The sequence below is a fragment of the Vanessa cardui genome, chromosome 6 (assembly GCF_905220365.1).
Source record: "Vanessa cardui chromosome 6, ilVanCard2.1, whole genome shotgun sequence".
NCBI lineage: Eukaryota > Metazoa > Arthropoda > Insecta > Lepidoptera > Nymphalidae > Vanessa > Vanessa cardui.
This window is the reverse complement of record NC_061128.1, coordinates 12,537,286-12,560,234: the sequence shown is the minus strand read 5'-3', so window position 1 is coordinate 12,560,234 and position 22,949 is coordinate 12,537,286. Positions and strand designations below refer to the sequence as shown.

General features: G+C 31.8%; 2 protein-coding genes across 2 annotated transcripts; one reads left to right on the top strand and one right to left on the bottom strand.

Moving 5' to 3' along the window:
• Nucleotides 1-477: 477 nt before the first annotated feature.
• On the top strand, nt 478-8,575 carry LOC124530552. The gene is made up of 8 exons (XM_047104754.1): nt 478-623; nt 1,967-2,113; nt 2,942-3,004; nt 5,022-5,132; nt 6,517-6,606; nt 7,199-7,291; nt 7,380-7,472; nt 8,115-8,575. The coding sequence occupies exons 1-8, from the start codon at nt 542-544 to the stop codon at nt 8,411-8,413; spliced, it is 978 nt and encodes a 325-aa protein (XP_046960710.1). The 5' UTR covers nt 478-541; the 3' UTR covers nt 8,414-8,575.
• A 6,023-nt stretch (nt 8,576-14,598) lies between these two features.
• LOC124530662 (peroxisomal targeting signal 2 receptor) lies at nt 14,599-22,894 on the bottom strand. The gene is made up of 7 exons (XM_047104911.1): nt 22,701-22,894; nt 22,170-22,383; nt 21,204-21,386; nt 19,968-20,153; nt 19,048-19,165; nt 17,604-17,688; nt 14,599-14,766 (listed from the first exon to the last, which is right to left on the bottom strand). The coding sequence occupies exons 2-7, from the start codon at nt 22,368-22,370 to the stop codon at nt 14,607-14,609; spliced, it is 933 nt and encodes a 310-aa protein (XP_046960867.1). The 5' UTR covers nt 22,371-22,383; nt 22,701-22,894; the 3' UTR covers nt 14,599-14,606.
• Nucleotides 22,895-22,949: the final 55 nt, after the last annotated feature.

The window sequence follows — 22,949 nt, the reverse complement described above, 5'->3', positions numbered from 1 at the left end:
ATGAGACAACCTCACATACATTACTCTAATCCCAATGTAAGTAGCTGAAGCACTTGTGTTATGGAGAATCAGAATTAACGACGATACCATAAACAACCAGACCCAAGACAACATAGAAAACTAAAGAACTTTTTCTACGTCGACTCGGCCGGTAATCGAACCCGGGACCTCGGAGTGGCGTACCCATGAAAACCGGTGTACCAGTGATAAATAAGCCGAAGCGGTACGTCAGCTGTTTTGTGAGCGTCAGAGCACTGAACCCCTAAACATGATGGTTGAGCAGATTTTGCTTTTAGTACCCCAGGAGGGTATCATCAGCACAATAGTTCTCTGGTCATCCATTTCCAGGACAAACTTAGTAGGTTGAGCACGTTCAACTAGCAACATTCAGTGCTGCAATTTTAAGTACGACCTGGAAACATCTGGTATGAACCGGTATCAACTGGAACTTTTGAATTTTCCTTTTGTTTCAGATGTCCAATCTGTAATTAATTTGAGTGAATCAACAGTAAATGAATCTTTAGAACGTGCCTCTTTTGCTATGAGCAATTCTGATGTTAAAAAAACACTTGATTTGAAAAAAGTATCGAATAACGTGAATCAAAAGGGCACTGTTAATAGTGGTAATCATATTTCATTTTAATTATCATTGACAAAAAATATAATGTAGTATAAGTTACTCCCTATTATATCAGTTATCTGTGAAAGCACAGTCGAAATCGGTCCAGCCGTTCCAGAGATTAGCCGGAACAGACAGACAGACAGAAAAAAATTATAAAAAAATGTTATTTTGGTATTTGTATAAATACATATACATTAAGTAAAAAAGGGCTATTTTAATATTACAAACAGATACTCCAATTTTATTAAATGTATAGATTTGTTCAAGACTCAACTCAATTCAACAACAGACTCTTGGTCATTTGAATATTCCACCATAGTGTAATAACAGTGTAAGAAAAATGATTTGACAGACTTACGATAGTTCGCTGTAATCAAACTCTCATGTGATTGACTTTCGCGGTGTTCTGCTCACCCATATTGAATGAAAAACACGTTTTCATTGATCTTTTATAATTTGTTAACTAGCAATGAATTTCTAATTCGATAAATTGATAAAGATTCATATTCCATCATGAAAATCCTGTTCACCACGCTGTTCCTATACGGGTTGGTGGAATACACATGTGGCAGAATTTCGATGAAATTAGACACATGCAGGTTTCCTCACGATGTTTTCCTTCACCGCCGAGCACGAGATTAACTATAAACACAAAATAAGCACATGACAGTTTAGTGGTAAGTAAACATCTCTCGTAGATCTTATTAATATTTTTTAATTTAATTCGGAAATGTTTTTATCTTTTGTTTTAACGATATATTTTGGTAAGCAAAATAAAAACATTGTTGTTTATTTATTGTTTTTTGTGACCTTGATTGACATCTATGATATCACTTAATACATATGTATAGTAAGACACAAATTAGATGTAGCATCGGAAAATGCAATGGAATGAAAATAAAACCGATTACTGCCGATTAACACAACCAATAGAAATAGCTCCCTATCGCGCCATTCGACGCTATTCGTCGCTATAGATTCACGCGTCAGAGAAAGCAAGTGCATGTAAATCGACGCGTCAAATTGACGAATATATTAGGTCATATGATATTACAAGTAATTATATTTATGCAAAGATGATATTCGCGTGAGAAATAAATAATGATAATTTGGGATAGCGTACTTAAACGTAGGAGCGTAGTAACGTAGTAGCGGACATCCGTAGGTGTGATCGGTTTTACGAATTTTGCCGATGCGACATCTAAGTTGTGTCGTACTATACATATTTCTTACAACAATAATTATTATTTTTAAATTAAAAAAAACACAACACGTATGTTTTATATACAGTAGTTAAAAACTGTTGGGTGAAATGGAAGTACCGTTTTCGTTTTTTTTTTCTAGTGCCCGCGAAACCCCTTGGACTGGTGTCAACGTTAAGCGTTCCCGAAATTTGTCCTACGAAAGACAGTACGAAATCAAATGAGAAACCAATAACTGCAAATAATCCTAGTGATTCTAGAAAAAATGTTGTAGATCAAATTATTTCAGGTAAATAATTGAAAAAATATAATTAATAGATAGATTACGTCTTAAATTAATATCTTTATGTCGGAGATGTCAATAATATGGAAGGTTATTTGACGAATCGCAAGCGTTGTGTGGCATAACGCTTCGACGGAGTCTAGATGGGTCATTGCGAGTCGGCGACACAACACTTCAGTGCCAGCCACCGTACAGATAACTCGTCTAGCAACTGTCTTACGACTCGTCGTTGTTATTGTGATTAAATAAAATATAAAATATATAAAAGTGTATAAAAGTAAATCGTTTGAGTGATTACGGAACTTTTATTAATTTTTTTCTTTATTTTATGGTATTGGTTGGAGGACGAGCATATGCCCATATGCTCGTCCTGATGGTAAGTGGTCACCATCACCAATAGACGATGATGCTGTAAGAAATATTAACTATTCCTTACATCGTCAATGCGCTAGCTAACACCAACCTTGGGAACTAAGATGTTATGTACCTTGTGCCTGTAGTTACACTGGATAATTAACCGGACCCGCATAGCGCCCACACATAATGTCTGATTGTGAGAACAACTCAAATCAGCCACCTCTGCCGTTATATATAATAAACTATACGTAGATTAAACTAAGATAATTTATAAGCTAATTTTGTTTTTGTTAACTGTACTCTATACAACTCACGCACACTGAGGAACATCTTTGGTAGTGAAAACGTTTAAAGCGCGTTCAATAAGATCTAATCAAATTAAATATTCGTATCTGAGATACTAATTGCAAGTTATAGTTTGATTATTAAGAAATATTTGGTGATGTATGTTTTTCGTCATAATGTTTTCCTTTTCAGGTCAAGTGTTTCCAAGTGATGTAACGGAATCCGTACAAGTACGTCCACAAGTGCATGACGCTGGTATATATATATATTTTTTTAACATATGTTAGGCTTACTAAGTACATCTCGAATTGGCACGAAATGTAAAAATTTAATTATTATTAAAATAACATACTAGACCTTCTTTACTGTATTGTATTTCAAAATCAGTACACATATGCCGCTTAAATTTTTGTTAAAAGTAATTTTCTGTACCTAAATTTTGTCTGGAAGAGTTTGCATTTTTATCAATAATAATGATAACCTTATATACAGCCAAAGTAAGAAAATCTTCGTTAGTTTTCAAATTAATTCCTTTATCAAGTCTTAAAGTCTTAGTACCTTTTGAATCGAAACATCAAATCAATGCGACGCAATATGTCATTCTCGATCGGTGAAGCAGATTATCACTCATACCGAGCACACGAAAATAGATCTTAAGGTGGCGAAGCTTTTCTTACTCCGACTGTGCGTAAACTTTTCTACTTCTTTTTATACTTCTTATTTTTTTGTGTTAATATAAAATCATAAATACCATTATCACCCGTATTCACAAATAATACCTTAAGTGTAAGCAACGCTATGTTAATGTGACATTTCTCATAGTTCGTCGCGTGCAAGCCTTATCAATCGCAAGTACTATATACTGTCCTCCGCTGTGCAAAAGTACTGCGCCGAATACCGATCTGCGATTGGTCGATTTGCGTTACTAAGTTATTTTAATTATTTTAAAACAATTGTAAAACGTCGTTACTATAAATTTACGAGCTATTGCTATTATTCATTACACTGGCAAAAAAATCTTTACATATAAGCTTTACTTGATGTAAGGTTTTGTACAATCTGGATAGGTACCACCAATTAATCAGATATTCTACTGCTAAACAGTAAGAGGTATTCCTCAGATTGGTGGTGCATTGGCGATTTAAAGAATGCCTAATAGTTTTTACAGTGACAACTGGCTTGAAATTAGGTCTACACGAGTCCAGTAGCAAGTCAGCTTGACTGGCTTACTGTACTGGCTTGTTACCGTATAAACAAGGCTTAAGCGTAGCTGTTATAAACGCAGCCCATCTCTCGATGATGCTTTATGAACGGACTAGCGATCCCGGCTTCCATATTGACACTAAATATACTACAGAATTTGTTTATTTACGACATCACATTACAAACTTCTAAAATTATCAGTGTTTCCTTACAATATTTCACATGTATTATATACGAAAACCTTCCTCTCGAATCACTCTATCAATTAAAAAAACCGCATCATCTGTTGCGTAGTTTTAAAGATTTAAGCATACATAGGGATATAGGGACAGAGAAAGCGACTTTGTTTTATACTATGTAGTGATTTTGCGCATCGTGTACATTCGGGCCTAATGTTAGATCTATTAGCGTATTATTTGTGAATACGGGCCTTAGTTTTTAAACGCGGTACGCTTTATGATAACACAATAAATTCAATTGTAATTTTCTTCAGCGCCACCATCAAAAACGTCGACCAATCGCAGTTCGAAAATCGGTATTATATTAAAATTGGATCCAAAGTACGAACGAAATTGTGTGATTACAATTAACATTGATTCTAAATCTAGAAAGAGATAGGTGAATATTTATTATAACTTCTTTTAAAGCATTTGGTGCAGAGACGACCCAATGGTTAGAACGCCTGATTGCGGGTCCAAACCCAGGCAAGAACCGCTCAATATTCATGTGCTTAATTTATGTTTATAATTCATCTCGTGCTCGGCGGTGAAGGAAAAAATCGTGAGGAAACCGGCATGTGTCTAATTTCATAGAAATTCTGCCACATGTGTATTCCACCAACTCGCATTGGAACAGCGTAGTGGAATATGTTCCAAACCTTCTCCTCAAATGGAGAGGAGGCCTTAGCCCAGCAGTGGGAAATTTACAGGCTGTTGTTGTTGTTTTTGTAAATTATTTGTTTGTTTTTCTCTCAATTTTTCCACAGTTATTATTAATTTTTTAATCTAATATTATTTATTTAGATTTTTTTTAAAGAGTGGTTATATTTTTAAATGTATTTTATTTTTAGCAACGGGCAATTATTCTTTACAAATATGCTATTCTAATTTTGCTGGAAGCTCTCATATCCTACCGAAGTTACTGCCTCACTGTGATGGCAATGTAAATACAGATGATGAAGGTAAGTGAAAACTTTTTACGTCGTATAAAGTAAGCGCAGTATTCAAAATCTGAATCTGATTTATTCTCCTATTGTCTTTGTGGATATTGATACAATTCAGTATCCAAACATTTATAAATTATTGTTTTCTTTGTCCAATAAAACCGTTCGGAAAGTTTGCACATTTCAATAGAAAGCAGACACATGAATTTATTAAATGGCTTCGAAAACTTTGTCTAAATTTTTCATTACAAAAGTACGTTAGCGTTGCGTGAATCAAATTAAATTGAACTATACGAACTGCTACATAGTTCGCGACATTTATTTTAAGGTTGATTTATTTTAGTAGATTTTTCATTGTAAAAAAAAAACAAATTATGCTTTATTCAAGTAGGCTTTTACAAGCACTTTTAAAACGTCATTTAACAACTATAACAAATGAAGCGTCCACCGGTTTCGGAAAAAAGATACTACTCAGTAGTTACTCTTTTTAAACATTTAAAAATACAGGCATGTTAGTTAATTACAATTACAATTGTGTGTACATTAAGTTTCTAATCTTAATGTTTGTTTTTACATTTCATCTCCTGTTCGGCGGTGAAGGAACACATCGTGAGGAAAATTACATATGTTGGATGAAATTGTGCCACATGTGTACTCCTATGCACCAATCATCTATGGAGCGTTTTCAACCTTTCCCTTTGGAGGAGAACGGACTTTTTCCCCGCTAAGGGACCTTGATGAGTTGTTACTTTATTTTCTTTTATATTTAGCAAGTTTAGTTTTTCTAATAGTTTGATTTTAGAACGTGTTCTTAAAACATATTGCCAATATTATGACAATTTTTAAACTTTTCTTGGTGTTAATCTTATAGTGGAATTATCAACAAAACACTTGTGATATTGAAAAATACGGTATGTTTTGAATGTTTCCTTTTGTCATTGGAATGGACTATATGTTTTTAAACAATTAACCTTTAGAAACAATTATTAATTTAAAGTGTATAGAAAGTTTAGACTGTATTACCGAAATATATTTTCTTTTTCGGCTAGTATATAATAATAGTGAGTTTGTAATATTTTGACAGGAGCCTGTATAACGGCTCATGGGTGGTAGGGCTTTGTGCTAGCCCGTCTGGGTAGGTACCACCCACTCATCAGTTATTCTACCCCCAAATAACAGTAGTCAGTATTGCTGTGTTCCGGTGTGAGTGAGCCAGTATAACTACAGGCACATGGGACATAACATCTTAGTTCCCAAGGTTGGTGGCGCATTGACGATGTAAGGTAAAACTTTATTATACAGCTTACTAATACTATTACATTGTTTATTGTTTTTCGTAAAGTTTTAAAATGTATCAGACTATTTAAATAATGAAGTCAATAAATATAAGTAATTGTTTTAGTTACAGAACTCTTAAAAGAAATGACGTCACAAATGACTTCCTGTATGCTCAGTGCCAATGCGGAATGTTGTCCAGAATGCAATCGTCCAGGTAAATTAAAGAATTAATGTAGTAATAACGTCTCCCCGGGGAATAAAAAATAATCTTCCTCTAAATAAAATTAAAAAGGTAAAATACTGAGCCGAAACAATAACGAACATTCCACACTAAACAAATGTTAAACAAGGACATTTTATAAGTTATAATTAGCCCCGACCCGCCATATTATCAACTTAGTGTTGGAGAATGTTCTGGATTTGTTACAAGTTATGTAAACACTTAACCGCCGATCTATTTTGAAAAATAAATGACTTATTTGCGTACGAGCTTTTGGGCCTGCATACATTGATTCCGTTTTCTTCCAAGAAATTCCAAAAAGAATGAAGTTAATAAGTTTAGGTTCTGTACTGAACAAAAATCGTGGGGCTTGCACTTAATTTCTCACTAATCGAATCGCATTTTCGGCGGGTAATTTGTGTGGAAATATAGATTGTGAAAACAATTGTACATTATAATGTTAGGCAAATGTGGTCGTTACGATCCAACATTGTTCACAAAAATATTTACAAGTGGACCTCACTGTATAAGTAGTTTGCCGTATTTAAACCTCTTTAATATAACAAGATACTTTTTTTTTCTGTAGCCACTACAGATATATCCATCCAAGCTGTCGTTGAATATCTTAATTGTCCAAAATGTACATCAAGGATTGCTGATACACTGGTGAATAATCAGGGTACGTTTATTGTCTTATTTTTTTATGTTTATTATTTTAAATCATTCCACATAAAACCTCTTTATTTATTTTTTTAATTGTTTTCCAGATACAATCGGTGGTCAAAATTGGCACGTGGCAGCGGATAGCCGTTATTTCAGTAACTTGCTGGCAATGAAGATAGCTGTGTTTAAAGATTATTGTAAGTGATTTTTTTTATGGTATAGGTTGGCGGACGAGCATATGGGCCACTTGTGATGGTAAGTGGTCACCATCACCCATAGACAATGACGCAGTAAGAAATATTAACTAGTTCTACTACTAACTACTTCGTCAATATGCCACCAACCTTGGGAACTAAGATGTTGTGTCCCTTGTGCCTGTAGTTACACTGGCTCACTCACCCTTTAAACACCTACTCAGACGGGCTTGCACAAAGCCCTACCACCAAGTAAAATAACAAATATATCATATTAAGTTATAAAGATGTGTTTTAAGAATATAACAATTAAAAAGTAAAAATCCAAATGTCTTTAATAATTTGACATTACTCCTGAAGTCTATGGTTGAGTAGAATTAATCATCCGAGTAGTCTGTAATAATCGTCTAATTACTTAGTAGTTAACAAGATAATAACTTAATAGTGATAATAATACAATTATAGGCAAATATAACATTATACATTAGTAATCTGTGTTACCCTGAGTTAATATTAAATCTCCGTACAGAAAAACTTGCAAATAATATTTAATAGTCATTGATTTTATAAATATGACGAAGGGTCCAATATTTATCAGTTTTTTTTTTAATTTAACATAATTAGGAATTTAAAAACCAATTTCAGTTCAAAGATGCATAGCGCCATCTTATGATGCAACCGTGTACCAAAAACCGACAACGCCGAATATGTACACTGAAGCGTGCACAATGAAACCCAGTGGAAGACAAGACGAATACTGCCAAACAAAAATCTCAGGGATAAACACTAAAAAAAAAGTTAAACGATCTTGTTATATTTCACCGACGTGTAGTTTGATCGATATAAGAGGAAAACAAGAAACAGATGATTTGAGAGCTGTTTATAATATCCTGACAGCTATCGAAGGAAGAGTCCGCAGAATAAAAAACTATATGCATACTTAGTTTGCTGATAAACAGATAGATGGCGCTGATAGTCAAAACAAAAATGGTGGGAAATTAACGTTAAAAACGAAAATTTAATTGTATTCAATGTTTTACTTTATTTGTATTATATTGTTAGTAAAAAATATTTGAAAAGTATTACAGTTTAATAAATGATACTAAGTTAATTTAAAGTTTTAGTTTTATTTTAGTATATGAAATAAAATGCCTTTCGATTTGGTAACGTTTATGATATTATATAGGCAGGTATAGTACGACACAACTTAGATGTAGCGTCCGCAAAATTCGTAAAACCGATCACATCCGAATTAGGTACCTACTATACCTACTCGGAATTGTAGATGGGCAGAAGGGGATGCAGTGAGGTGAAGTCAACAAAGACAGTAAAGGAGTAGTTATATACATAGATTTGACGCCTGAATAAATATTTTTAAAATTAATATCTTGTCAATGGATTTGACGATTGCGTAATAATAAAAATATTCCATCACGCTGTTCCAATGCGGGTTGGTGGAATGCACTTGTGGCAGAATTTCGATGTAATTAGACACATGCAGGTTTCCTCGCGATGTTTTCCTTCACCACCGAGCACGAGATGAATAATAAACACAAATTAAGCACATATACTCGTATATAGTGGTGCTTGCCTGGGTTCGAACCCGCAATCATCGGTTAAGATGCACGCGTTCTAACCACTGGGCCATCTCAGCTCTCATTTCTGGTATAGACATCTACCATAGTCGTGCTCAGGTGGCGTTGGAATCGTATTGGATATATTTCAAGTCATTACAACGCAAGCTGTATGAACTACTGAAACATGACATTTTTAACTTTGCCGTTTCGTAAATTCAAACCTTTTATAAAAAATACATTGGTAAAAAAGGCGTATTACTCGATACATGGTTTTATAGATGATAAAAAAAGTGTGGAATTAATTAATACCTGTTGACTTCCAAGCAGAATATATTAATGTAAATAATTGTATTAAATAACATGACATTGTATTTTTTAAATGTTGCAAAAGAGTAACTATTGTTTTTCTTTCTGGTTCTTCTCGGTAGAATTTTCTTTCCGAAGCGATGGTAGCTTCACGTAATTGTTAATTGACGATTCAAAAGTGCTTGTAAAAGCCCACTTGAATAAAGTTTATTTTGATTTTGATGTGTATAAGCTCGTTTAATTTCATTTGAGTTTGAATTTACGTATCCAACCCGAAAATATTAATTAATATTTATAAATATTTATTTATAAATATTAATAATAATTGATTAATAAAAATTAAAACACACATTAGGGATCTTACAAATATATTTACATTTAACAAATATTCAATAACAACAATATAAGCTTTTCATAATAATTCTTTAAGTTACATAGATATGGGTTTCACAATGTTTAAGTACATTATTTACAAAGCAATTATTCGCTTAATATTAGATTACTTATAAATATTTTTATGGCATAAATCAGAGGCTGTTTTGACTACATTCGACATTTAAACCGGAAAGAGTGCAAGAGGGAGGTAACAATATTTAAATAAGATTTACATTTTTTTTATACACAGGCTGAGTAGTAATCAAATTACATCATTTGTTAACACTTTAAGAGACACACATATAGTACGACACAACTTAGATGTAGCATCGGCAAATTCAATAAAATCGATTACTGGCGATTTACACAACCAATAGAAATAGCTCCCTATCGCGCCATTTGACGCTATTTGTCGCTATAGATTCTCGCGTCAGTTCAACCCGAGAAAGGAAATGAATTTAATCGACGTATCAAATTGACGAATATATTGAGTCATATGATATTACGTTTGTGTAAAGATCATATTCACGTGAGAAATAAATATTGATAATTTGGGATAGCATACTTGATTCGGATGTGATCGGTTTTACCAATTCTACCGATGCTTCATCTAGTTGTGTCATACTATAAGTAATTATTATGACGTCATAGTTTCCAAAGAATGTCAAAAATGAATTCAACTTATACTGTGAAAAGATAAAAATAACAATTACATAATATATAATTTAAAGAAAACAAGGACAGTTATGTGGGTCATTTAAAGAATGCTATTTAATTATAGCATTATTCCGCACTCAACCTGTATATAAAATAAAGCTAAGTATTATTAATTGCTTATAATATTTTAATAAAAAAACAGATTTATTGTGCGCAGTATCTTGCTATAATAACATCAATGCAGAAATATGTTTATATTACAAACTTATTACTAACAGTTTAGTTATTTTTTTAATATGACAACACCATATACAATACATTCCTTCTACCATAAGACTAGATTATAAAAAAAATGCCTGTCATTCAAATTCGATTATAAAATTTAAAAATTATTACGATTAATTCATTCTTATTACATATATAGGATTTTAAAAGCCGAATTAATTTATATTTTAATTGTAAATGCTTGAAATATCAATACTATATAAATGTTAAAAAAATGCAAATCAGATTTTATTTTTCAAGTATGCAACACTTCTATTCTGACAAAAAAGGTTTTACTTGTCTATAGTGTACTGTCATGCATGCTTTTTTTTTTGAATGAGTCATGCGATTATTCAAATGCATTTAGTTACAAGCTATTCATTACAAGCCGCATATAATACCATCAGTCTAGCCATCTAAGCCTACATATTCCCTGTTATACGAAATTTACAAAATCCAGTCCATCTTCGATTTGCGCCCGCATTGGATCAACATAGTAAAACTCCAAGTTTTCCCCTTAAAATAAAGGCCTTACCCCAGCAGTTGGCATTGATATACTTTACTTTTTTTTACTTTATTCAGTTATAAAGTAAGACTAGACATCTGACAACACCACCCCCCACCCCTCGAACCATCTGTCATTCCTAAGACATTAACATCATACGGACCTAAAACGTGGTTACCACACTTTTAAATGACACGAAATATAAACGAACAAGAAAATCCTTGATAAAAAGCTGCAAACTTTATCGATTAACAAAGTACACTTTAAATTTATACCCAAGCAAATATTTCACATGACTTATAACATTAAAATCTACTGTAATAATTAACTTTGACAGATCTGTCATTCATATGTCTATGGTATTACCAGAGGTTACAAACATTCGACACTATCTTCGGTTAACAGATCTAGATGGCCGTTCTATCTATTTTAACCTTTTTTTCTCGTAGGATTAATAATCACAAAACGAATAATAAATGTATTAATTTGACTATGTTGAGTTGAAATATTCCAAACACAGTGATACCAATAATTTATTAAGATTTTAAAGTGAAATAAAAAAAACATGAAATGTCATTTAAATAATATACATAACATTATGTAAAAAGCATTACATAAATAGCTTTAAACATTAATTTATTTTTTTTGAAATTAAAAGCTTTTGTTAGTGTTACTGTGATTTGAAAGATTTATGTACAACACGGTACAGTCAACATAATAAAAAATATGATATTTTAATTTTTCTGATTGCAAATATTTGCTTGTCCTTTCACACTTATAAACACACGGAATGGTTGTTAATCCTACTACGTCTGTTGAACTATGAAATAGTTATAGATATACGTTCTGTCATTGTAAAAATCGCCCTACGTTTTTTTAGAACTTTTGGTCGATTTTTAACAATCAATACGTAAGTGTCATACATTGTTATTGTATAAAGGTTAAACTAGATTTTACTAACTATGGCATTTGTCAAAAGAAAACAGCACAGTATCATTTGAAAATGCGGAAACCATACGATGACCAATAAAAAAGAAATAGCCAAATTGACCTTTCAAATTAAATTTCAAATAAAGAATTATTTTGTATCTATGGTATAATAAACTTTTTTAAATAAAAAAAAAATTAACAAACGTTTCTTATGTTAACTAACACAACATAATACTCCACATACATAATTATATACCCTTGACTCACATACTATAATCACAATGGAATGTTTACTTGCAACGGTCATTTCTGTTGGCACTCTATAGACCTGGTCGCTTATAGATGACTTTTCAGCTCAAATTCCACGAACCTGATGAAGAAAAAAGACTAATTTTAATACATGCAAATATAATCCATCTGAGCCGAGATGGCCCAGTGGTTAGAACGCGTGCATCTTAACCGATGATTGCGGGTTCAAACCCAGGCAAGCACCACTATATATATGTGCATAATTTGTGTTTATAATTCATCTCGTGCTCGGCGGTGAAGGAAAACATAGTGAGGAAACCTGCATGTGTCTAATTTCATCGAAATTCTACCACATGTGCATTCCACCAACCCGCATTGGAACAGCGTGGTGGAATATGTTTCAAGCCCTCTCCTTAATGGAAGAGGAGGCCTTATCCCAGCGACGGGAAATCTTGGCTTTACTTTACTATACTTTTTAAATATAATTCTGTTAAATTGAGAAGATATAGATGATAAAAAAGCGTCGAGTTAATACCTGTTGACTTCCAAACAGGATATATTAATTTAAATAATGGAATTAACTAACATGACTTTGTATTTTTTAAATGTTGAAAAAGAGTAACTACTGAGTTTCATGCCGGTTGTTTTCGGTAGAATCTACTTTCCGAACCGGTGGTAGCTTCACTTAATTGTAGAATGACGATTCATAAGTGCTTGTAAAAGCCTACTTGAATAAAGATTATTTTGATTTTTGTTCATTGGTATTTTTACTACCTTTCAATTAGTTTACAATAATCGTTTTGAATATAATTAATGACAGAAAAATGAAAGATAAAGTGAAAGAAAAACACAGATTTAATGTAGGCTAGATCGATAGAGTCGCTCGACCAAGATCTTCTGAAGTTTGTGCCTTTACATACTTTAATAATTCTTCTAAGGTAGCAAATTGAATCGTGATAGCTCAACTTAATTTAGTTGTTAAATGACTATTTAGAAGTGCTTGTTAAACTCTACTTGAATTAAGTATACCTTGATTTTGAATCAATGGGAGCATTACAATAAATAAATAAATATGAGACAACATCACATACATTACTCTGATCCCAATATAAGTAGCTATAGCACTTGTGTTATAGGAAATCAGAAGTAACGACGGTACCACAAACACCCAGACCCAAGACAACATAGATAACTAATGATAATCTACATCGATTCGGCCGGGAATCGAACCCGGGACCCCGAAGTGGCGTGCGTACCCATGAAAACCGGTGTACTCACCACTCGACCACAAAGGTCGTCATTACAAACTCACTACACTACCATTTGTAAGTAGTTTTATAACAAAAAGCTGTAATTAATATTTTAAATTATTTATTGTTATATTTAAATATAACTAGAGTGACTTTATCGTTGTATAAAGATACACTCGTTGTTCCAAACTATCTAATGAATATGCTGTAACTTAGCTAGTCTTAATCTGTCAATGTTGTATCAATTTTTGCTGTGAATATATTATAATATCTTAAATAAACACCTAGTATGTATAGTATGACACAACTTAGATGTAGCATCGGTAAAATTCGTAAAACCGATCACATCCGAATTGAGTACGCCATCACAAATTTTCAATATTTATTTCTCATGTGAATATGATCTTTAGGCAAACGTAATATCATATGACCTAATATATTCGCCAGTTTGACACGTCGATTTACATGCACTTGTTTTTTTCGGATTGAACTGACGCGTGAATCTATAGCGACGAATAGCGTCGAATGGCGCGATAGGGAGCTATATCTATTGGTCGTGTAAATCGGCAGTAATCGGTTTTATTTTCATTTCCTTGCATTTTCCGATGCTAATTCTAATATGTGCCATACTATACTTCGCTCATCCAGAACGACATCGTCACAATTGCAAAAATCTCTAAAATGACTTTTTCATTCAAAATCTCTAAAATGACTTTTTCATTCAAAATCTCTAAAAGGACTTTTTCATTCCAAACGATCTCATTTCGTACATACTTTCTAGTGTAATATTGTCAGAATTATTGTTTCAATAGTTTTTGATTGTCATCTATATAACAATAGTTCTGACAATATTACACTAGAAAGTATGTACGAAATGAGATCGTTTGGAATGAAAAAGTCATTTTAGATATTTATGCAATTGTGACGATGTCGTCCTGGATGAGCGACTTCATTATTTATTCACTTATACGATGTATAATAATGTTGTATTATTATTATTATTTGTTGTATACATACCAATCTTTCAAACGAGCGACCTCGGAGTGAAGACGTGTACCAACGAATCCCAACCACAGTCCGCTATCTGATGGGGCCTTAGTGCGTTCCAATCTAGACCGTACGTGAACTCTGAATGATGTCTGATGGTTTCCAGGGGATCACAGCCTCGCTTTAGATCCCATATCCTGGAAAAAAAGATATAAATCGAATATAAAATAAAAAATTTAGTGCTCAGTATTGCTGTGTTTCGGTTTGAAGGGTGAGTAAGTCAGTGTAACAAGAACACAAGGGGCATAAAATCTTAGTTCCCAAGTTTGGTGGCGAATTGGCGATGTAAGGAATGGTCAGTATTTCTTACAGCGATACATACATTCATACAAGTGGTCATGGTAAGTACCATCGGTAGCTAATTTGATCGTCTGTTTACATATATCATATATAAAAAAAATATTATATATATAAAAACTAAATCAGACCGAAGTTGTACCTATCTCTTTATCACACTAGGAATCGCCATCGTATTTTAATAAATGATTAGTTGGTATAAAAAATCGTTAATATTCAAAAGAACAACACTAGCCACCGATGATATTCTAATAAACAGATTTGTTAATATGGGTACTAAACAACAGAAAAATGTGTGCCGCGCCGGGGACCGTTTATTTTACATTTCGTTACAAGTAAAAAGGATAGCTTAATAAAAACAATAAGTAAAAGGGATAACTAGATGTTTTAATTACGCAAAACGTATTACTACGTAATTATGATGTATTATAACGTATTACTGCGTAAAACGACTAAAGGCAAACGTTCCAATTAGGACGTTTTCTAGTCTTCACTTTTTGCACGTTAATAACATATCTGTTTACTAGAACATTATGCTAGCCACAATTAAAAATAAAAAAAATAAACAGCGAAGTTTTTGATTAACAAATATACGGCCGAATTAAATATAAAAACTCATTTTAAATTTAAGTTGTCTGAAAAAGTCATAAATTAAAAATACTACAAAATAAGACATGCCTTCCGCTTCGACCTTCAGTCTACTATGAAATATTGTGTACATAAATAGAATACATAAGTCATTATATAAGTAATATACAGTTGGTGTACGGTATGGCTTCAAATCCCACTCGTTATATAAGCACAATGACTTATATAAATCGTCCGTATTACATAACGCGCAAGTATATAATCTGATTAAAGATCTCGTTCTTACGGTTACCATGTCTGCGAATACTTATTTACAGAGTCGATTTAAACTTCTGGAGGCCCTGGGGCCACAAAGCAGTGGAGGCCCTGATAATTATATTATGAATTAATTCGTCTTTTTCTTATTTCAATTAGTAAGCTATGATTCATTTACTCATCCGTAACTTTTAAAACAGTAAGTAATACCATTAATATCAAGTAAAGTAAAAGATTGTAAATTTCCCACTACTGGGCCAATGGCCTCCTCTACCATTAAGGACAGCGCTTGGCTCGGTTTGGTGGAATGATCAAATTTCATTGAAATTCTGCTATATATATAGTGGTGCTTGCCTGGGTTAGATCCCGAAATCATCGGTTAAAATGCACGTGTTCTAACCACTGGGCCATCTCGGCTCTACCATTAATATAATTTGACTATATCTACGTATTTTCTTAACTCGTTGGAATCTATATTGGGTGTCCCCTCTCATGTGCGAGCCCCAGGGCTGATACCCCGGTTGCCCTTCCCTAAATTCGACCCTGCTTATTTACGCACTTGTACATAACCTATTCCAATGGAAATAGGAAAAAACATTATATTTACGAATTTTATGGGACTTGCTAATAGCTTTGTTATGTTGTGCATTATTAAGAATTTATGATTATATATATTTATTAATAACACAACACTATTGCACTTAACCATTTATTTTCCACTTTAATTTTACTTCAAAGATTTCGATGACGGTTTCAACGTTCAAATTTTTTCGCAAATCCATAGCGAATATCATAGACTAATAAAGCTCTCGACCAATGATAACGCTTCAATTTGCTGTCAAATCTTGCTATGATTGGAAAATAATATATATTTATATTAAAAACGCACATATAGCTATGTATATTTTGAAGTATTACAGATTACGATGAAACTTGATCGTATTCGCGACTTGCTAATCATTTGGATATATAAGAATAAAATTTCAAGGTCATAATTACGTTCCGTTATATTCCGTTATAACGTTTTATAACGAATACCTCACTAGTTTAAAGGCAGTCTATGAATAAATCTTAATATCTTTGATGAGATTTTTTTAGATTAACAGTATTCATAAATAATTAATACCTGTTGACTTCCAGGCTGGATATATTAATTTAATAATTGTATTAACTAACATGACTGTATTTTTTTAAATGTTGAAAAAGAGTAACCACTGAGTTTCTTGCCGGTTCTTCCCGGTAGAATCTACTTTCCGAACCGGTGGTAGCTTCACCTAATTGTTAAATGACGATTCAAAAGTGCTTGTAAAAGCTCACTTGAATAAAGTATACTTTGATTTTGATTTTTGATTTTGAATAATTCACGTATTCAATAACAAAAAATATAGGTTGGAAAATAAAAAAAAAACTACAGTTGAACTCCGATTCGATAATAACTAATTATGTTCTAGTTCAGATCTCTAAAACTTTGAAACGAGAGCAAATAAAAGCAATTTTTTTCACATAAAAACATTGTAGTCTATTGAAATTAGACAAACAATTAAAAATTGCTATATTTATATTACCTACTTAAAAAAAATCGTATTTTTTTTATTGAAGAGCGGCTGCAAGGCCCCAACATTCGGATAATTATGAGTTCGAATAAACTAAATACACGTTCGGATAATTTAGGGATCCGATAATCGATATAATTAATCGAATAATTTAAGAAGGTCCTTTTCGACAATATATCGAGTAATTTAAGGAGGTAATTACGATAATACGGTGGTCTTTTAGATTGGATCGCGTAATAATTATCATACCTATAAAACTATGATTGGGTTTAAAACCTTACCTAGTCGTGAAGTCGTACGACACAGCAGCTAAGACCGAAGGCGCGTGCGGTGAGAACTGCACCCGTCGTACTGCACATTCGCATCCTAAAAGAAATGTAATATTTGTTATCTGTATTAATATAATAAATGTAAAAGTAACTTTGTCTGTCTGTCTGAACCGAATTTCATGAAATTTGGTATGAAGCAAACATTACCTCCAAGAAAGGACATAGGCAATTTTTTGCTTAACACATTAAAACTGTTGTAAATAAGTAAATTTATAACATTATTGTATTGGTTACAAGTAGCGCCATCTATTTGCTGTCGGGATGCAAAGTTCTATAATTATTTCTCTCAGGTTCTATGGTTTTTTTTAATCTCTAGTTGTTAATAATTTAGTGCGTCACAGGAAGAATCAAAAATGTATCACTTAAGCAAATAAAATTAAAGTTCATTAAAATGTATTCTTTTTTATTTTGATTCAATCATCTCAACAGCAACCAACACTGCAAGCAAAGCCTACTACTAGTATAATAATAAAATAATCAAAACACAAGTTGGATTTTAATAGTTAAACATTTGGAAATAATTTTATAATGAAATATACGTGTTTATATCCTCAGTTTTTTCGATTTTTTAATTAATTATAACAATTCTGTGGTTATGCTTGAATGAGTGAATGAATGTTTTACTATGAACGCGATGTTTAGGTGTGTGAGTATAGTATTAGATTAGATTAATAATTATAAATCTATTTTTCAACTTTAATATTGTACATAACCTCAATATAAATATATTTTGGAAGAATGCACCCTGCATTTAAAATAATTATGAAAACAAAGGTGAATGAAAAACATATTTAACATTATCTTTGTTAATAATATTCTTTGAGACAGAAATAACTATTTTATTAGCAATATATATCAGTATTCTTCTAAACAATATCAAAAAACTAAAACACATAGTCAATAATTGTCACCAATATTGCTTTCCTAAAACTTCCGTCATAAATTATTTATTTAAATAATTTCTAATAAATTCATTTAATAATTCTGTCCGAACTGTTGGTAGTTTTATTTCACATTAATTAAAAATTTTGAATTTGAAGAAATTTTAATTGTATTTATATGCACTGATTACTATAATAATGCTTAACTTGTAAAGCATGAATTAAAAAATAATAATATTTTTTTAATAACTTTCAGACATCGCGTTACAACAGAAAAGAAAATTAAATACATGGAATTTATCTAAAGCAAATAAAATTTGGAAAACCAGATTGTATTGTTGCCAACACACAAAAAAATTATCCTCAAGAAATGTTATAAATTTAAAAACACAATTAAATTTTGACTCACACACTAACTTTACCTAAGTTAAATAAAAGCTTATAAAAACAAACAAAACAATACACATATGCCGTTTTTGATATAAGGCAATAAATATTAAGAAAAACAAACTTACCTTTAAGAGTAAACATAGGTGATGTGAGTCGTCTAAGATCCCACCCTCTAACGAGTCCGTCGGATCCAGCGGTGGCTAGCGCATGCGTCTCTAGTCTGCTCCAATCACAAGACAGCACCTACGAACAAAATTAAACCTTTAAGTGATAAATACAAAGTCGATTTTCATAATCATATTCATGAAGGTTTATATTATAATATGCTGTATATAAGGAATTCGATTTAATTGTTAATGAGTAGCTGGCATTATCAATAGTGTGATCATTTATTTAATTAACTAAGATGTTATGTCCTTTATGTACACTGGCTCACTCACCCTGTAAGCCAAAACAGTAATAGATCATATTGCTGTTTAGAAACAGGATAATTGACAGATTTGAAACAAAACCCGTCAAAAATAAATCTGTCTTTTAATAGTCATTAAATTTATATTTATAAATACTAAGAATATTAGGTGCAAGCCATAGACAAGAAAACTAACCTCAAATTTTCAACATAATCATATATAATAAATTATAAAATAAAATTATTGCTAATTAGATCAATAACATTAATTCTTGTTTATTTTAATATTGCATTGAGTAAAAATATTGTATTATTTAGAATAGAGACCCAAGACGGCCCAGTGGATAGAACTTAGGATATAAATTCATTATAGCTGATAGCTAGTTTGGTTCAAATCCAGACAAATTCTTATTGATTTTTCACATATTTAAATTGTATTTGCATTTTTTTTCCATAGCAAAGAAAAAAATCTCCAAGGAAACTTGCATGTATAACATAACTATGACAAGAAAGAATGTGATGATGAAAATATGAAAAACATTGACTATGACTATGACTATGAAAAACAGTTCTAAATGTACAGAACATTATTATAGAAATTTGTTCAGCAGATGATATATAACTATAATACATTACCTCAGCATCATGTGCTTTTATCACAGCAGCCGGTCTACTGGGTTCCGTACACGTCCACAGTTTGAGATGACCGTCACCAGACACAGAAGCAAAGGTGGCTGGCGAGTGTGGGGAAAACGTCGCCGTGTAAACCAGCTCAGAATGACCCGAAAATGTACTGAGACACACCTCAGATTCGGGGTCCCACTGAAAAGGTTAAAATTAATTTAAAATCAAAGTCTATCTCGATTCGGTACTTGGACTTATTACATGTGAATTCTTTTCTGGCTTCCTCTACAATAATGAAATGCTATTTAGGATTAATAACTTCATGGTGTGGTATGAATTCAGCACAATTAAAATTATAATTTAAAAAAGAACTAAATGGGACAGCCACCTATTTTGACAGTACATGAGTGTATTTTATACCATAATTTGGTTTAAAAACATTTATTTCTCATAAAGAACACAAAAGTTCACTTATAATAAGAAATTACAATAATTTTGCCTGAGGGTACATTTAAAAGTCTGCCTTATGAATTATATACAGTGAGAAAAAATGTTGCGGGTGGTTATAATTGCTTCCTGTGAACTAAAACATATCTGACGCCTGTAATATTATCCGGCTTTTTGAGCATTTCATTATAAGCAAAATATCATCTTTGCTCAGACAGGATTATACAAAGCCCAACATACTACTTTAGACTATAAAAAAATATAGATATTATAGAACAGACATAATTCATAAAACACTTAAAATACATAGTGCAAGTAATATTTCAATGTTCTAAAATGTTATAATATTTTCCTAACTAATGTGAACTAAGTACACATTCTTACTGTAATAGATCAGTGACTTCCTTTTAGCAGTCAACCATAACATTCTACTAATACCATATTTTTTCCAAACAATTATTCAAAAGTGCTTGTAAAAGGCTACTTGAATAAAGTATATTTTGATTTGATTTCCTCAAACATGTTTTAGTATTGTGACATCAAAAGTACAGTTCAGTTGCCTTAAATGCCAAATCAATGTGTATGCCTATTTTAGTACAATTTATAGTATATATTATGAACTGGGTTTATTCACAAACATAATTCATTGGATATTGTTATTACAATTTGTTGTGCAATAAATTGTATCTATAAAAATAAAATATTACTTAATAATACACTTTTAATCTCAGCTTATATGATAACTAACCTAATAAAAAATAAAGTAAAATTATCCCTAATCTTTACTTATGAATTTCTTACCAATTTAACTGTAGTATCCCAACTAGCACTTAGTAAATGTGCTCGAGGCCAATCCACCGAGCACACTTCGCTATGATGGGCCCTTAAGACCCTCAAAGGGGCTGCACATCCTCCTCTCCATACTATCACAGCACCATCACCTGCCCCACAAGCGGCAACACCATCTGCTGTACCTGACCAAGTCTGGAAAATATAATATTATATTAAGACCTTGAAACCTTTTTAGACTACATGAATTTAAAGACAATAGAAATCCAATTGAATACTAGTGACAGATAAAAAATATTTTTGCAATCAAAAATAGAAAACTAACAAATATAATTTTCTTATGAGGCAAGTTAGTTTAGTTTGTAGTATAGTTTCTAATGACATAAAATGATAATCAAAAAATAATAATAAGATACAAATTTGAAATTATGACATTTCAGATTTATAATTCACTAAAGCATTTTGATTCATTGATTCTCAAAAACAAAGCAAAATATTATTGACTCAGGTTAAACTATAAATACCAAGTAACAAAATTGTAAGCCGGTTTAGTGCTTTCGTCAGAATGTGCGTTCACATAACAACACTTGTGAGGCTTCAATATGCCAGTCTCATATGGAAAATATACAAGTTTATGGGATTATATTAAAGATGTAAGGAGATTGAACTGTAGTCTAGATTTAAAAGCCTATTAAAATAAATATTGATTCTTGACACACCCACCACCATTTTATAATAAGTGGCACTTTATAATTTTTAAATACATATCCAATTAGCTAAATAGAAAAATGATTACAATACAATATTTGTCAAATTACGATAAGGGAATGTCCATAATTACTTTGAGTTTAGTTTAAAAATCTTTGTTCTTATTCAAAAGAAAGCACCTTGTGTTTTAAATAAAACATTCAGTATTATAATATGGATTGAATCTGTTCGTTGAAATCATATAAGTCAAGGTTAAAGGTTGAATGTTACCACATCAAATAGTCCATCGCTCCATTCTAATTTCTGTAGTTCGACTATCGTTGTTCCTTCCGGTGATAATTCTAAGAAGAATAATGTACCACCACCAGCGAGACCATAATACTGACTGGTGGCGACAGCCAATGAGTCTGGTCGTGTTCTTGAAAACCGAACACTGTAGCCATGTCGGCCTGGTGTTAGAAATGTTGGCATACTGATGGTGTAACTGAAAATAAAATAAAACACTTTATTTTACTTACTCAAAATTGAAATAGAAAGTGAAATAGAAAATAGTTAAGTTTGTTCTCTTAAATTCTATATTTGTCTTTCAAAAAGCCCGTAACACTTATAAACATAGCTATCATCAAATAACTCTAACAATAAAGATTTTGTTTGATTGTTTCATCAAGATTCAAAGTTGTTTACTATGTATGAATTTCATAACTGTGACGTTTATAAGAAACGAAAATACAATTATTTTAAAATAAAACTTATAATATTAAATTGCTAGGTGTATAATGCCGAAAATCATAAAAGACTTACTGAATCTACATCAGACAATTTACATTATTTTCTCGCCCTTGACCTATGGTTTTATAAAACGTATGAATACAAATCTAATTAGATTCTTATATGACTAGAATACATTTTATTTTAAGTACAAAAAGGAAAACAAAAACAAGGCGATTAAATCGAACTTAACCCTTTAATAACTGTCAAAACATAGCTTGACATTTCCTTGACCGGATTTAAAAACATCAAATAGTGTTGTACATCATAGTATCGATTTAT

Excerpts from the sequence above, each read along its gene's own strand:
- LOC124530552 (XM_047104754.1), top strand. The coding sequence starts at position 542 with ATGAGCAATTCTGATGTTAAAAAAACACTTGATTTGAAAAAAGTATCG. Across the intron at positions 5,133-6,516 it reads TGTAAATACAGATGATGAAG|TTACAGAACTCTTAAAAGAA; the intron begins GTAAGTGAAAAC and ends TAATTGTTTTAG. Across the intron at positions 7,473-8,114 it reads AGCTGTGTTTAAAGATTATT|TTCAAAGATGCATAGCGCCA; the intron begins GTAAGTGATTTT and ends AACCAATTTCAG.
- LOC124530662 (XM_047104911.1), bottom strand. The coding sequence starts at position 22,370 with ATGCCAACATTTCTAACACCAGGCCGACATGGCTACAGTGTTCGGTTT. Across the intron at positions 21,387-22,169 it reads GCGATGGACTATTTGATGTG|ACTTGGTCAGGTACAGCAGA; the intron begins GTAACATTCAAC and ends TATATTTTCCAG. Across the intron at positions 20,154-21,203 it reads GGGATACTACAGTTAAATTG|TGGGACCCCGAATCTGAGGT; the intron begins GTAAGAAATTCA and ends TAACCTTTTCAG.